The 15,650-nt window shown below is 42.8% G+C and overlaps 1 protein-coding gene across 5 annotated transcripts in view; it reads left to right on the forward strand.

The window, feature by feature from the left end:
• Positions 1-15,650, forward strand: part of syt7a (synaptotagmin VIIa) — an 80,555-nt gene that overhangs the window by 44,356 nt on the left and 20,549 nt on the right. For 2 of the 5 annotated variants that reach the window (XR_011178906.1, XM_069162093.1), the window contains exons 1-2: positions 3,558-6,357; positions 10,383-10,514. Coding sequence is in view for 4 of the 5 variants with exons in the window: in XM_069162093.1 (XP_069018194.1) it covers positions 5,159-6,357; positions 10,383-10,514 (1,331 nt within the window). In the remaining variant the exon portion in view is untranslated. Of the gene's footprint in view, positions 1-100; positions 236-3,535; positions 6,358-10,382; positions 10,515-15,650 lie in introns of those variants that run through there. The other 3 variants (XM_069162095.1, XM_069162096.1, XM_069162094.1) reach the window with 3 other exon arrangements.

Here is a 15,650-nt window from a genome sequence, read left to right on the forward strand (position 1 = left end):
CATCATGGCCAAAAGGAGGAGCGCCTGTTGCGAATGGTTGGTTGGTGCCCAGGCTGTCCATAGTTGTGTTGCTCTGACCTGTTTCTCTCTTTGGCCGCAGTGATCTAGACAGAGACTTTTGGAATAACAATGACAGCAGCACAGTGCAGCAGAGGTGGAGCTCCTATCCGCCCAAGGAGTTCGTACTAAATATTTCTCCCTATGCCCCATATGGAGATCCTCGCCTCACGCTCAAGTGAGTCTTGGTCGAAGGCTGGTAAGAGACTTCCCCCTGAGCAGGGCTGTAAGGAGGCAGGGGCAGTGCCGCTCTCCCCTTTACCTTCATGTTCCCTTCCCTTGTTTCCCTCTTTCCTTTCCTTTCCTTTCCTTTCCTTTCCTTTCCTTTCCTTTCCTTTCCTTTCCTTTCCTTTCCTTTCCTTTCCTTTCCTTTCCACTAGATTTTCTCTTGAGTAACTGGGGATATTTAGCCACAGGCCTTTTTAAAAAATACATTGTATAAATGTCATGTTTTACAATACTTTTATACATACAATACAAAACTGCACATTTATGATAGACCTGTTTCTGTTAACATAATCTCCAACATCAATGGTAATAACGCCAACAATAACAACCCCTCCAATGTTAGCACACTGGAGGGCACTAATGGTTACTAATGATTACTCATAATCTGCCGGGGAAGTGTGAGTGTAGGAAATGCCATACATGCACATTACAGCATGCCGCGACAGTCATTGGACTATTACTGCGGCGACAAAGCAGCACAGCCCTGTAATCCCCCCAGGCTAATTCCTGCTGCTTCTCCTCTCATCTTGTCACCTTTAAATGAACACAGAGGCGCATGTTCACATGCCCCCCCACTCCCTACAGCCCTGCCGCTCCACACTAACTCCTGACCTCTAACCTCTCACCTCTCTCCCATGGAGTGTAACCATGGAGACGGACAACCCTCATAGTTTTCCTCTCTAAAATCGATATGTATACCTTAACCCACCTTTTCTGTGATCTGTCTATCTCCCTGTCCTCTGCTTGTGTTAACTGAAATTTGCCAGTTGTCGTCGTTGTCGTCGTTGTTGTTTTTGTGGAGGGTTGACCGTTACACCAGGTTGCCGTGTGGTGCCAGTGTTCACCTGTAGTTTACATCCATCTGTGGCTTCTCTCTCTGACCCCCATCAATATAATATCTCATGTGTGCTACACTACCAGTGAATCACTTGAACTGTATCTATTGTCGATCATTTTGCGGGACGAGGTAACAGTTTCTTTCCTTGTTCCAATAAAAGTAATGTTTTTCACTCATTAGGCACTTGAATCCAATAAAGCAGTAGCAAGTTCATACGTATCTCCCTCCGGGCACCGAGAGGGCTCTAAGGACATCCTGCTACCAGGCATCTGTCTGATAAACTGTCTAATAACTAGTCATCTTTACCAGACCTAGCTGTTGAGGACTCTGTGTTAAATTGCCTGAAGAAAGGAGGCAGCAGTGGTCTTGTGAGCGCAGTGGATATTTTAATTACTGTATGAAAACTCTGCTTGAAGATGATGGCTGCTGATCTTGGAAAGCCAGCTTTGTGTTTGTGTCTTGAGAATCTCATAAAAACATTTTTTTTAAAGCCCTCAAGTGGTTCATTTATTGTTCTTAAATATGTTTTTCAGCAGGTCCCATCTTCACATGCAGCAATCTGTTGTGTGAGCCAGTAAAACAAACTTGACATTTAGTTAAAATAAGATATTTTTCACCGGGAGAGATGGGGATCGACCTCCTGACTACAAGCAATGATATGGCGCTAAAGCCAACCGGCAGCTGGGAAATAATTTCCTCTTTGAGATTCTCTCGAGATCAGCAGCTTTCAATCCCTGTAATGACACTGGGCCTCATTTATCAACCAGGTTACCCACCGAGCGTGATCCGTCTCCATGTTTAAGGATTTATTGGACTGGAGGTTCAATTCTATCAGTTTTCAAGACTGAATTTGTCTTGCATGTTATGATGACAACAGTCACCACACAGTCCTAGAAAAGTGGATATAGGGAATCGATATGAGCCATTTTTAATATTTACATTGTCAAGTTATATTTACTTTACATTCAACTCTATATTTTATCCCTCTGATAGCTGCGATGAATATATAAATGAATATATTTATTTTGTAAATCACTTCCACCCTCAGTGAAGCTCAGTTCGAAACAATGATTGATATCTGAATGTTGTATATTCCTGGTGATTCATAGCCCGATTTATTTATGTTTTCCTACTTTTAATAAGGAGTGAAGACGTTCACCTTGTGCGTGGCTCGATAAATGAGGCTCATGTCTCCTGTGTTGACTATTACTCCAGCAGTGTCATCCATGCTGTTGTTGTGATTGATGACTTGTGCACATTCACTGTCAGGTCAATTGGTCAGAGTTAAATGTGACCTCTAAAAGGACATAATGCAAGTTTAGCACCCTCTTGGTCCCACGTGAACACACTAGACAACAATGTCTGTCAGTGCCTCATATTTTGTGTCTCCAGGAGCAGGAGAGCCGCGTATATTAATGAAATGTAGTCATGTCACCAGAGGGCACTAATGTTCTTTATTTTTGATCATCATTGCTTCCAGCGTGACATTTTAAACCCAAACCCGTTCGGAGAGGAAATCTGAGCTGACAGCTTCTCTTAATATGGACATTGATAAATTTCTCTACCTTGTGCCTGTTTGGAGGCCAATATGATTAGATTGCCCTCATAATATCTTCCACTGTGTGGTGCACATGTTTCACTACTTCCTAATTACTGTTACTGACTCTAAGGAATGATCAAATGTCAAGCACATTTTCAAACAGCAAAATATTACAGATTAAGGTTTAAAAATAGAGTAATCAATGCTTTACAGGAGCGGATGCACGTTTGAAGGACTTCCCAAATAAGTAGATTTTTTTTGCTTGTGAGGCACTCGAGTTCAAGCCGTCCTCCTATTGCTCTAAGCTGCTACAATGAGTTGCCTTGCATAGTCGCACATCTCAGTCCCCAAATGCCTAAATGAATGAGAAAATAAGAGCTAAATAAGCAGTGTCCGTACGCTGTTGCCGCTAGTGAATGGTGGCAGTTGTAATATTGGTCCTCCAGGCCCAAAGGAGGCACTTGTTGCTGGTTTTCCACCCTCCACAGGCTCCCTGTAAATTCTTCTCTGCCTCCCTTCCCCTGCTCCCCCCCCCCCCCCCATCCCTCTCTTCCTCCACACTGGACTCCAGACCTTTTCTCATCCTCCTGCCTCACACTTGGCCTGGAAAGCTAGGCCTGCCCCTTCACACACTACTGATCTGTCTCACCTCCTTAGCCATGTGGTTGCTCAATCTATTTTCCTGTGTGTATGTGTGTTTGTCTTTCTCACACTCTTTGGTCTTTTTCTCCTCTGCCTGTCATTATTCTCCTCCTCCTATACCCTCTATCTGCCGTGGGACCTCTGCACCCTGTCTCTTTCTCTTAGTGGGGCAGTGTCAGGGGGTCAGAAGGGGGCAGCAACTGGGCATGGGGATGCTGGGGGGGGTCCTTATCGCAGTGACAGCGTGAAGAGCATGGTGACAGAGGGAGTGAAGGTCGGAAGGTGGCAGACCGTCCAGGGCCACATGCAGTCCGGAGGATTGAGACCCAGCAAGTGAGTTCAGAACTGGGTTGAAAAAAACAGCGAAATTTTCTGTCACTGTGCAGCAGAAAAAAAACGCTGTACTATTACGCAAATGTTATTCCTATGAGTTTTTCACCTGAGTAGCATTCATTCATCTATGATTAGATGAATGAATCCATTCTGAGCAGAAACAGGGAGAGTCAGGTCAAGTTCAGCAGGGAGAAAGGTGCATTTTCGGCGACGAGGTGGGCGTCTTGGCACAGATCGAGGTGTGACCACTGGGGAAATGTGAATTCTCATCAGGAGAAGACAACAATAGTTACTGGAGCTGTATCACACTGACTCAAACCTTCAGCTGACACCAACAGCCCAGCTGCACAGTGTTCCTCCCTGTGTGAGTCTGCAGGACAATATGATTTATTTATGTGAGGAACTGCACTGCCTGCAAGTGTAATTTCAAAAATGCAACACAGAAGTAGTCTCATTTCCTCTCACTAACGGAAATAATGCGCCACATGCTGCCAGCCCACCTTTAAATTAAGATTTAGGCTGGAATGTGAACTGCACGTCGGTTGCCGACTGCATGTATCCTACAGCCATGATGTATGATTGAGGGTCTGTGTTCAGTGTGCTGTAAATGAGGTAGTTAATTTTTTTTCCTCGTGATTTTTGCACCTTCTTTTTGGCACCTCGTGCCTGTGATTTCTTCCTCCACAACACATTTACGCTCATCACTACCTCACTCCTCATTCCCGCCTTCTCTTCTCATCTTTCTTTTTGCCCCTGTCTATAATTGGATTCTATTTTCAGGCTGCTATAAGTGTCCGTGTCTCTTGTGTTTGTGTCTCGCACCCCATTTTCTGTCTCTCCTCCATCGTCACCCTCTGCTCTTATCGTTCCCATCACTCTCTCCATCTTTCTGTGTAAAGCCACTCTACTTGTTCTCCTTTTTTTTTTTTTCCTGTTTTGCCCACAAACTGTTTCAGTTCAGCAAAACCCGCCATTGCCCTTTTTATCCTTTTATTTGCATCTTTTAAATATGGTAGATATCTCACTTAAAGCCTTATGCAAAATAGTGTTAGATGAAGTAATGCAAAGCACAGTAAACTGCAACTCACTGATGTGAATAGCTCTCTCATGACCTAATTCTGGTAGTCTGGGTTACACAGTGATCTGAGAGAGAGGAGGATATATTTAGTGGACAGGAGAAAATCTAAAAAAGATGACGAGAGGTACTGTGGAGTCTACAAAACACAGGAATGATGTGCGTGTAAGCAAGTGATGACATGTAAATAACTATGTAGGATCCGTCACACACCTTCATGTTGTTGTGACATTTTAAGAAAGGCAACGGGCCAATTAAACAGCATTAATAAAGGGGAGGAGTGGAAACTGAGAGGCTGACAGAGGGAGGGAGGCATACTGTAGAACTTGGTTGGCTGTTGGGATGTCTCTAGAGGTGCAGCACGTATTTAAAAGACGAAAAAGATTTAGAGAGAAAGGAGGAGAGACTGTCAGAGATGGAAAAAGTTGACTGACGAGTACGGGAAATGGGGATCTCTCATCAGACCAAAAAACCCTCGTCGGGGAGGCCCGGAAGCTGCAAAGCCGTGACCCAAACGCCTCGACGCGGTCACGTGGCACAGAGCCGCTCCACGCCCGTGCGGACAGTGCACATCCGACCGCTGCCACTGCGAAACACACCCTCATGCAAACAGCACGCTCAAGCCGCGCAGACACGCAAGGTGCACACACCTCTGACGCGTACGCACAGGACTGGCTCACAGTCGCCACACTGCTGCCCGACGCAGCCACATGAGCAGTACACAGCACACAGCGATCATCACTCAGGCTGCACCTTCTACTGCTATTTCTGCTACTGCTGTTACTGCTGCTGCCTCACGTTGCTCTCGTTCTCTCTCCTCCTCCTCCTGTCTCCACCTCCCAACACTCCTACCTCTGCCCCTTTCTATACATTGTCCTCCAATACCACCATTTCTCCTTCCTCTTCCTCCACCTCGCAACCATCAACTTCCTGTTTGGGTGAACTTTCTTGCATCTATCCTGACGTCAACCTGACTTCTCCTGCTGTGACTCCCTACTGCCCTGTGCCACCTTGTCTCATCTCTGATGATTCTTTCCCTTTCTTCTTCATCCCATCTCCTGACCTCACCACCTCTGATCAACTCACCACCTCTTGTCGTGGCTCCTCTTCCACATCTACTTCCTCCTCTTCTCCCTCTGACTCCTCTGACCCTCCTCATCATCCTGTTCTCTGCCGGCCGTGGCCTTCTTCACGCTCTCTTTCCTCCTTGCTCCTCTGCCCTCCCAGCTTTGGGGATCAAGTCTTATCCTATGCTTCCACGCTGGAGCACATCCCCTCTGGGCCGGCCCGGCCTCGGACGCTGTTGCGCCAACAGAGTCTTCAGCAGCCTCTCATCCACCCATCAGGCCCTGGTCTCTGCCATCCCCCCACCACATCCCAGAGTTTGGGACAATTACACACTGCACCTGGACAGCCCGGGGGAGGCGGGGGTGCTGGGAAAGGAGAGGGAGGTGGCAGCAGTGGTGAGGGTGGGAGTGCAGGTACACGAGGCGGTCCCCGGGGTGCACAGGGCAGCCCAGCAGGAGCAGGTGCCTCTCGCTGTAGGGGAGGTGGAGCAGGAGGGCGCTCGCGGGCCAATCCTGGCAGCTGGGATTACATGATGGACCAATTCCGGAATCGCGGCCTGGATGTCAAGTCCTTCCTGTGAGTCTCTACAACTCTTCATTCATATCTCTCAGGAGTCTTTTGTAGTGTCACTTGTTAGGCTTCTGTCTATGTGTCTAACAGTAAATGCTGTGCTATGCTATGCAGAGTTATTTTAGTAATTTGTTTTAATGTATGTCTTTGCTTTAATGTGCAACGCTTAATGTCTTAATCTCAAATAGTTTTAATGTAGATGTTAAAGAACTAACTAACCCACTTTTGCCTTTATTGTTGTGAATTATTCTTCCGTGCTTCTTCCTTCAGGTGTTTTCTTTCAGTTTGCATCTGATATCCAGGGAAGGATATTACTTCTGTCTGTCAAAATATGTAGTGCGTGCTTGTGCACATCTGTGTGTTCACATCTGTATGAGATTGTGTGTTTGAGTTTAGTTATTGCTTTTACTGTGACGTCTCGTAAATCCTTCTGCTTGCAAGGAGCTATTCTGTATGCAGTTACAAAGGCAATCTAGTCCACATTACAGCTGATCATGTTAATGTAGGATGATGAAGATTAATGCAGAAGAGGGAGAAAAACATTGGTTAATATGAAGAATCTATTGAAAATGTTAATAAGGGTACAGTTATGAATGCAAATAAGCGATTGTTTTTTTTTAGCTTTAAGACTTGTGGTTGTGTGCAGAGATGGATCAATGTCTTTCTTTATTAAGATGTCACAGGACACACTGATATTAACAATTATGGATTAGGTTTATTAGATTTTGTTCTTAACAGTTGGGTACGTATAGCCACTTGATATGAATACTGAATATTTCATGAATTAATACATCATAGGCAATGATAGTTTTCAACATTTCTTAATGTGACTGCACAATGCTGTTGCACTGATGACTAGTAATGAATTGAAAAACTTCTTATTGAGCAATCTGTTAAAACATTTTTTTTTTATGTCGAGCATAAAAAATGACAAGGTGGTGCGACATATTGTGGGCTATTTCTATCCCGTTCTGTGGTAAAATTGTTCAATGTTTACGCTGTATGCTCTGCTAAACAGTAACATCTGTTTGGATGGCATTCAGCCTGTCTGCTGCAATTGTCTTTACAGGACAGAGCTATTGGGGCTAGTTTGTAATATTCAAGTGCTGGTGTCATGAAAAGGCACAAAATATTTTATATTCACACGCTCTCACCCAATTACATGATGTTATTTCTGAGTCTCCTCTGAAATGACTGTTAAATATCCTGTTTAGGAGACACGCCAGTCGGTCTAATCCATATTTCATAAGTATTTGCAACTAAAATGGCAACTGTTTCTTTTAGTATCACAGTAACTTTGATGCTAATAATAAATCTTTGTGTGCTGGTTGTGTTGCTAGCCTGCTGACATGTGTGCGAGCATTTGCGCGTCACACAGCCAACATGTCACTGTGCATCAGTATAAGACCAGGGGTTAAGCAGCTGTGTGTAGATTTGCGTTAACCCTGAAGCATTGATCTTATGTCACCAGCTCCATTACTTCGGCAACATATTGTTACTTCATGCCTGGAAGAGGGAGGAGGGCAGATGAGGGAGACGGGGGGTGATGTAGGGTGAGCAAGGACACTGTCAAGGTACAACATGTGTTTAATGTGCACTGAATCAGTTTTACAGTTGCTTTCCACCATTCGTTTTTCTTTTTTTTTTTTTTTGCTATGTGCTTTAAAGCTTCTCAGACCGTTTGAGTATAACACAGCTGAACTGATACCACTGGTGAACCGAGCATTAGCGATGTAACACGTGCAAGCACCAAGGTCACTGAGAATATCGCCCATAATAGTCAGCTGTTACACTCATCATTGTAAATGTGAAACTGTGGTCATTGTTGTATTGCCTTTTCGGCAAAAGCAACACCTCGTATGATTGGTGACAGAGCGGGCCAGTAATAGACATGACCCATTGTTCAAGCCAGTTAATTTCAATCTTGGCCAGATTCCCTATCTGTGTGAATCATTGCTCAATGAATGTGTTGATGTCATTGACACAGATATCCCGTCTTCTGAGCCGTTTGACCAAATGGATCTCTCGGGAGATTGGTCTTCATGCTTTTTGGCTTCAAATCAACAATTTATCTTTGCGTCATTAACGTCTCTTCCCTCTCTTAACTCTGCTTCCTTAATGTTCGGTGCATTGAGTGAAGTGTTTTAACAATATTCTCAAGTGTAAATGCCCATACTTAAAAGGTGATGGGAGAAGAGCGATCCAATAACCAATCATACTTAAGAGTATCAGTACAATCACCATACCATATTCTATAGGCCATTGATTCCCAGCCAAGTAGATACTTCTATAGTTTGTATGTGGAAGGTCTATGAAATACCTCAATTAACCTAGAAAAATAGAAAACGTGATTTGATTAAAAAAAATAAAAAATAAAAATAAAAAAAATACATTATTGATTTAACTGCAATACCACAGCATGGAAAATAATCTACATTGGCCATGAAACAGGCAAATAACAAAAAAGTCCCTCTCGGCTACTGTAGAAACTTGGCGGTGCAACTTGGCGGACTCTGTGGAAGAGGACCTGCTTCCTATGTAGATATGAAGGACTCATTCTAAGCTAATGAAAAAACAACTTTTCTTCATTTAAGGTGTTTATAAATGAATGAAAACATAATTTATGAATATTATATTTCTTTATTTCTGCTATTAGATCCTCCTAAATTCTACACACTGGACCTTTAAAATACAAGTATAATAAGCAAGAATAAAGGATAACAGGTTAAAATGGACTGAATTAATTGATATATTTAGCCAACAGCAATGAAGGAATGGATGAAATGGGTTGTAAAAAGTAGAAACACGCAGTCAAATAAGCATAACGTCACATGAAAAATGAACACGTTTATGACATGTCCTATTAACTTGTTTTAATCTGAGAGGGGTTCCCAGACATAAAAGTTTTGGGAACCACTGGCGTAGATGTCTAACAGGGAGATTATTAAACAGGCTTTATGGTGCTGCAAGAAAAGCTCCTCGACGGTGTGTGAAAAAGATGAAATTGTGAAGTTTAGGGTGATATCTTTCCACTGCTTGGCAGCACCATATTTTCTCAGCAGAGATATTGTAACACAGTCAGAGGCTTAAAGCTATAGAACCGTGGGTGTGGATGACAGGAAGGAGGGAAGGAGGCAGTGATGAGGAGGCAGAGAATTAAGTGTAATGGGGATAGGGATGAAGGTGGGTGAAAAGGGGATTTGGAGAGCAACTGTAGCAGAATAGAGGAGACGAAATGTGAAGAGAAGCAACACAGAGAGTGAGAGAGCAGTGACCCAGAAAACGGTGACACACACCATGCACCTCAAGATACTGTATCGCTCAAATAGAAACAATTAGTCCAGATCTTCTTAATGAGGCTTAATTAAATCTTAACTCTGGAGAAAGACGACTAGCATGTTCAATGGGAAAGGTGAGTCTGGAGGGAAAGCAGAAGGCAGGTTCAATAACTAGATAAATTGCTCAGTATGTGTATGTGGGAGGAGGGGGGGGCAGTGTGTTTTGTCAGTGTGTGTGCAGAGGGACACGTCAACACCTTATACATATGTGGAAGCTGATGTGCAAGCTGCTGAATATCACATCCATTAACAATCATTAGCTAATCACCTCCAGTTCCCCGAATTATTTGTTGTCTGTATGATGTAAATACAGCCTGTACCTGTTGTCAGCACCACCTCATTAGATTAATTATATTGTTATTAATTTGGCCTTTCACTTTAAGGTATCTTCTTAATATCCTTCCCTGGACAAAGTGCTTACCGCTGGGGTGTTATGTGGCAGATTTTCTCTTCTCTCTGTTACGCTCCCTCTGTTTACTCTCACGCAGTCTATTATTGTTCCGCCAGCTCTCAGCTTTCTGTCCTCACTGTCACCTAAAATGACCTCTCCTTCTCCCCTCTCTCCCTGCACCACACTTTCTTTATGTTCGATTTCCCTCTCCTTTGCATCTGTTCTCCTTCGCCTCTTTCTCTCGCTCTCTCTCTCTGTCTATCTCCGTTTTCTGTCTATTGTATTTTTTTATGGGGAGCCAGTGAAGGGAAGATGGTGGTCCTGGCTTTGGCCATTGGTGTGGCAGAGCAAGATGACTTTGCCAATATCCCTGACCTGCAGGAAGCAGCACAGGCAGCACCGCCAGCCAATCAGGAGCCCCCCCCTGAGAAGAGGTACCAGATCATGTATGAGAGTGCTTTTTGTGTGTGAGAGAGAGAGAAAGAGCGAATGGGGTGCAAAGGAAAGGTTATGAAAGATTTGATACTGAAGAAAAGTAAGAGATGATTTCAGAATCTAGGAAGAGGAGAGCAGTTTTGTTGGCAGTGGTTTTCAGTGAGTCACTGCACTTAAGTGTATTGTGCCACAGACCTGCACCTGAAATAGCACCAGAGCTCAACAATCTGTTACAGAAATAAAAATGTGAGCTGACGATGAAACCGAACGTAGAAAAAAAAACTGCCTGTAATGCTGAGATGAGTAAGGAGATTAAACAATTTGGGTGTTAGCTAAAAAGCAGTAATGAGCTCATAAATCACAGTAGTGAGATGCTCACTGGTACTCCAGTCCCTTTTTCTGCTTTTTTTGCACGTAAATTTAGGCCAATCAAATAAAACAGTGTTTTCTCATGCCAGTGGTCTTCTTTTTTCTTGACCATAATAATTATCTCCCCCATCGCAATGACATTTTCCTCCACCATTTTCATCTCTTTGTTTTTCTTTTCACTCCTTCCTTTCAGAGACCTCCCATTGGTAATTGTCTATTTCCTTTGTATTTCCATGCTTTTATTATCCCGGTCCTTTCTGCTCCTGTGTTCTTTCTTTCCCTCCTGCTCATTAGTTTCCTTCAATCACCCTCTGCCGCTCTGCGAGTCTCGTCTCTGTAGCTCCACCGAGGGCCCAGAGAGCCTCCTCATTATTCCACAACATGTTAGTCACTTACATAAACATGCTGCTAAAAATAACCCTTTTCCTTGCCAGCCAACTTATACACTGGAAGCCAAAATATTTCCACTCATCTATAAAGATGCACCAGGGTTGCTCACATCTTACGATCTCCTGAAATAATTGGGTTTTTGCATTCGGTTTAGGAATTGCGCAGTTTAAGGCTAACAAATGAGCACAAAAGGGTGACGTGAAACAAACAGTTCAAATGATGAAGTTTTGATTTGAGATAGACTGTGACTGGATTTTTGTGGCTGATGCTAAAACCGCTATTAGAGAGTAAAAAAAAAAAAAATTACAATGGATCTATAGTAGCTGATATTCTTTATACACTCTTTAACAGTATTTATAAAAATGTGTTTTTGTAATGAACCTTCAAATGAGTTTATCCAACGCTTTCGACATTTGTGAGAAAGATATCTGATTGAGACAGTATGTTTCACAGTTTATTGTCCAATTTCTAATTCACCCCAGCTTTTTCTGCATTATGTGCATATCGACCAACATATTCACTGATACCAATACACCTGTGAATATCAGCTAGCCGATATATCAGTCAGGCTCCATTTTTGATTCTTTGCACCCGCACGCACATTAGCACCACACAGCCAGAGGGAAATCCTGTGTTTGGTCCAGCCCTGGGCAGACGTGACACACTCAATTTCCTCTGCAGTTCAATTAGACAGTTTTAACCTCACTTTGATTCTGTGACCAATCGGAGACAATTTGGAGATACATAATATGACACACCTTGAAACAAAATGGCAGAGGAGGGTGAATAAATTCTGATGTACTCGTCACATCAATTATTCCTCATTCATAAGTGTTTCATCAATTTGACACATGGTTTAAAACTAGGGCTCTATTACAATACAGATGGTAACTGTTTTCTTATCTAGACCGCGCAGACGTTACCAGAGTCTCTTCTGCCTTGAGCGTCAAAGAAATTGTCCTCCTGGAACTAATAAGAACCTTTTTTTATCATAAAAACTTTGACGTCGTTATACCTACGCTGTGTCATCCTTTGGTTTGCCTCATTTCAGTCTCCTTCCTCCAAGAATCCTGTGACCATTTCCTGTAGTCAACACAGCACTGCATGGACAAACAAACACGAAAAGTATTCTTTGAGAAAGAATATTGCCTTTGTGAACATCAAAACTATCTCCGTTGTTCAGGATTAGCGTGAAACCCGTAGAGAACAATTTTCTGTGTAATTTGCTGTGTGCATTACTTCTGGCCTTTTCCAGCTTTTCGTGTTCACCTAGAAACCTCCTTAAATGGGTTGTGAAATCCACTAATAGACTAAACAGCAAGCAGCGACAGCAGGTTGCTCGGTCCAGCACGTGGCCGGCAGGATCCACCTCGATTAACAGTGGTTGAGTGCATTGTGGTATTTTCTGGATTAACCTGAGGTTCATTTAATTTCTTTCAGTCAAAACCTGAATGTCTGGCAGCTTACAGTCTGTGAACAATCAAGAAGTGGTAAAGATTTGACTCTAATGAAAGCTTTGAATGCCTTGACCCCTAAGTAAGCTCCTGCCCATCCTTCCCCCGAGATGTAAACTAATTCCATTCATTGTTGTGTTTGTTTCACGTACATGTTACAAATTCAAATGATTTAGCTACACTTTAATTGGCTGCTTGATTTAGAGGATTGAATAAACATTATAAGGCGACAGTCTATTAGAAAAGCAAGGTATAAGCTGGCTGGGAGTATATAATTCCCCGTGGCGTTAGTGCTGACTTCACAGATGTCTAACCATGATTTAATCAATCATGCTCTTGGCGCACTGCTTATTCTAAACGTGGTTCTTGGGCCACAGACAAAGCTACACTTTCATTCACCCTCCACACCCTGTGTATAACCACATCACTGCAGTCTGTGCCTTCAAACATGTGTTTGTGCTCATCATTCATCTCCACCCACATTACTCACATTACACTCCATGAATTTATCGCCGAACAACATGCCACCGGCAACAGCCAAACATAAAGCCTCTGAAGTTAATCTGAATAGTTTATGTGACTCCCAAATGTTAGCACCAGCAATGCTAACATCAAAGGGAAATCTCTGCTCCGGGTGAATAGTAAAGAGCTGCTGTCTACACAAATGACATGTGTTGCCCCACATCAGTGAAACAGGCAGTAGTTGAGAGTAACTAAGTAAATTTGCTCGAGTATTGAGTTTATAAAGCACAAATCATTATTAAAGGTTAAACCAGTGTTTTCTATTATTTAAGGCATGTCATCAGGTACAAAAAGGCAATGTCTGTTTGGGGCCCCTCATGTTTCAGATGTCTGAGTTGTTAGTGTTTCCATCAGGGATATTTCCCTGACTTCTCACGTGTCTAACTGTTCAAGCTTCAAAGAGGTCAAGTCAAATATTTAATGAAAAAAAGAAAAGATTAGAGAAAATTGAAGAAAAATTTGTGCTGCAGAACTTAGTCATTTTCTTCTTCTGTACTGCAATAATCATCTCACAACCCTTCAGTTTTGTTATGTGACTCTAGAGTGGCCCAACCCTTCAGTTTGGGAACCACTTCTAATTTAGTTTACTGTATACAGAACAATAAGGTAAATCAGCTTTGTATCGGGCAGCTAGAATGGTGTAATGCCGCTTATGCATTAGTATTAACAATCTAATCATATTATGTTTGATAATATATCACTGACGGTAGCTATTATTATTATGCAACCCATGCACTTTTACTTTTATACAGCAAGTCCATTTTGCTGATCATACGTCTACTGTCTATTTAAAGAGTTTGAATTAAGGACTTAAAGTATTTTTACTTTGTCAAATTGCCACATTTAATTACAGTAAGTACAGAAGGAATTCTTCTTCCACCATTAGAAACAGCGGCACATCTGGCCTTGCGCTACAATTAACCAAATAATCTTGGTAAAATGAATGTAGAGTGCAAACAACAGAGAGGCTTTTTGTTAATCCTTTAACAGTGTGTGAACGCTTCATTGTTGCTTAGCTATAGTTGAATGCAGTCCCAACAAACAATACTATCCCCACCGGCCATGAGAAGGTGTATTAGTGCGTGATGTTCATTACGCCTCTACGCTGACCTTGTGTGTGCGATCGCTGTATGAAAGCGATGTGCATGGCCATTTGTTTATGAAGTGCGGCAGGAGCAGAGTTGGTGGTAGTGATGGAGACTTTCAAGTCAAGGTTAAACACTTTCAGGGGCGAGGGATGGAGGGAAGGTTGTGGGATAAAATAGCACAGGAATGCCGCTGGATTATAAAATTGGGTGCAACTTGCTTTGATTCTGGGACTCCACATGCTGAGATGTTTATGTCCGAGGCATCTATAGGCTGTGGTTCTTAGAAGGCCTAATTAGGATGTAAGAGTGGCTTCTTAATGCATCATTGGTCCTCACTCATACAATTGAGTTGCAATTCAGTGAACATATACTGTAGGTTCTCCTCCAGTGTTGCTATAAAGAGAAGCCACAATCCCCGAGAGCTTTGAATCTAGATCTCTCTCTGAGCAGCATGTGAACAGCCCAATGAAGACAGAGGATAGAGCCCTGTGCCACATTAACATTCAATCCACATGCCTGTGGTCCTTCAATTATTCATCCATGCATGTTACATCATTTTGTGTAAGCCAGTGGAGTTGTTTCTTGTTTCAGAATACCTCTTGCCGATATTAATAGATGTAGATGCATATTTGCGTGCCTTAAAGACTTGATGCACTTAGCGAGATTCTCTGAGCGTCTGCCAATTGCCAAGTGGGCTATATAATATTACTTTATAATTTATGAGCTTATTATGTTGCTTAATTTGACATGAAATACTAAGATAAACACAGTGGATGTCAGGATGGTTAGGACCCTTCACCTAAATCAATATAAATGTGTTTTTATTTAATGTCGTGATTGTGTGTTTGTCCTCTAACTGCATTAGTCTTCAGGAGGAGGAGTTAAATGTTGACGAGGTGGAGGATGGTGTGTTGAGGCTAATGTAATGTCAGGTCATCCTGAGGTCGCAAATGTGTATATTAAGAACTTAAAGTGGACATTTCAGGCCATGTTTTCTTGGATACCAGAAAAAAAGGCTGTTGTTTGGCTTCAGGAGGATTTAATCTGCATGTGCGTTTGTACATAAACATGTCAATTGATTAAGCTATGCTCTGCTAGTCTGACATAGTGCCCCTCCTGTGACAAGGGCTTTGCAGGCCCAACTAATCAGCCGAGTCTTCAGGGGCCCTGGTTAAGACTGTCCCTGAGGCTTTGGCCCCCTGTGGCCACAATGCTCATCCGCACATCACAGGGGGGCAGTTGAGATGCATTCAGTTACATGCTAAGAGAGGTGTGGGGGGGGGGGGGGGGGTAGATAGCACTAAGGCAGAAA

This window comes from Embiotoca jacksoni, unplaced genomic scaffold, assembly GCF_022577435.1.
Source record: "Embiotoca jacksoni isolate LCO1_2020_lvr unplaced genomic scaffold, fEmbJac1.0.p SCAF_3, whole genome shotgun sequence".
Taxonomy (NCBI): domain Eukaryota; kingdom Metazoa; phylum Chordata; class Actinopteri; family Embiotocidae; genus Embiotoca; species Embiotoca jacksoni.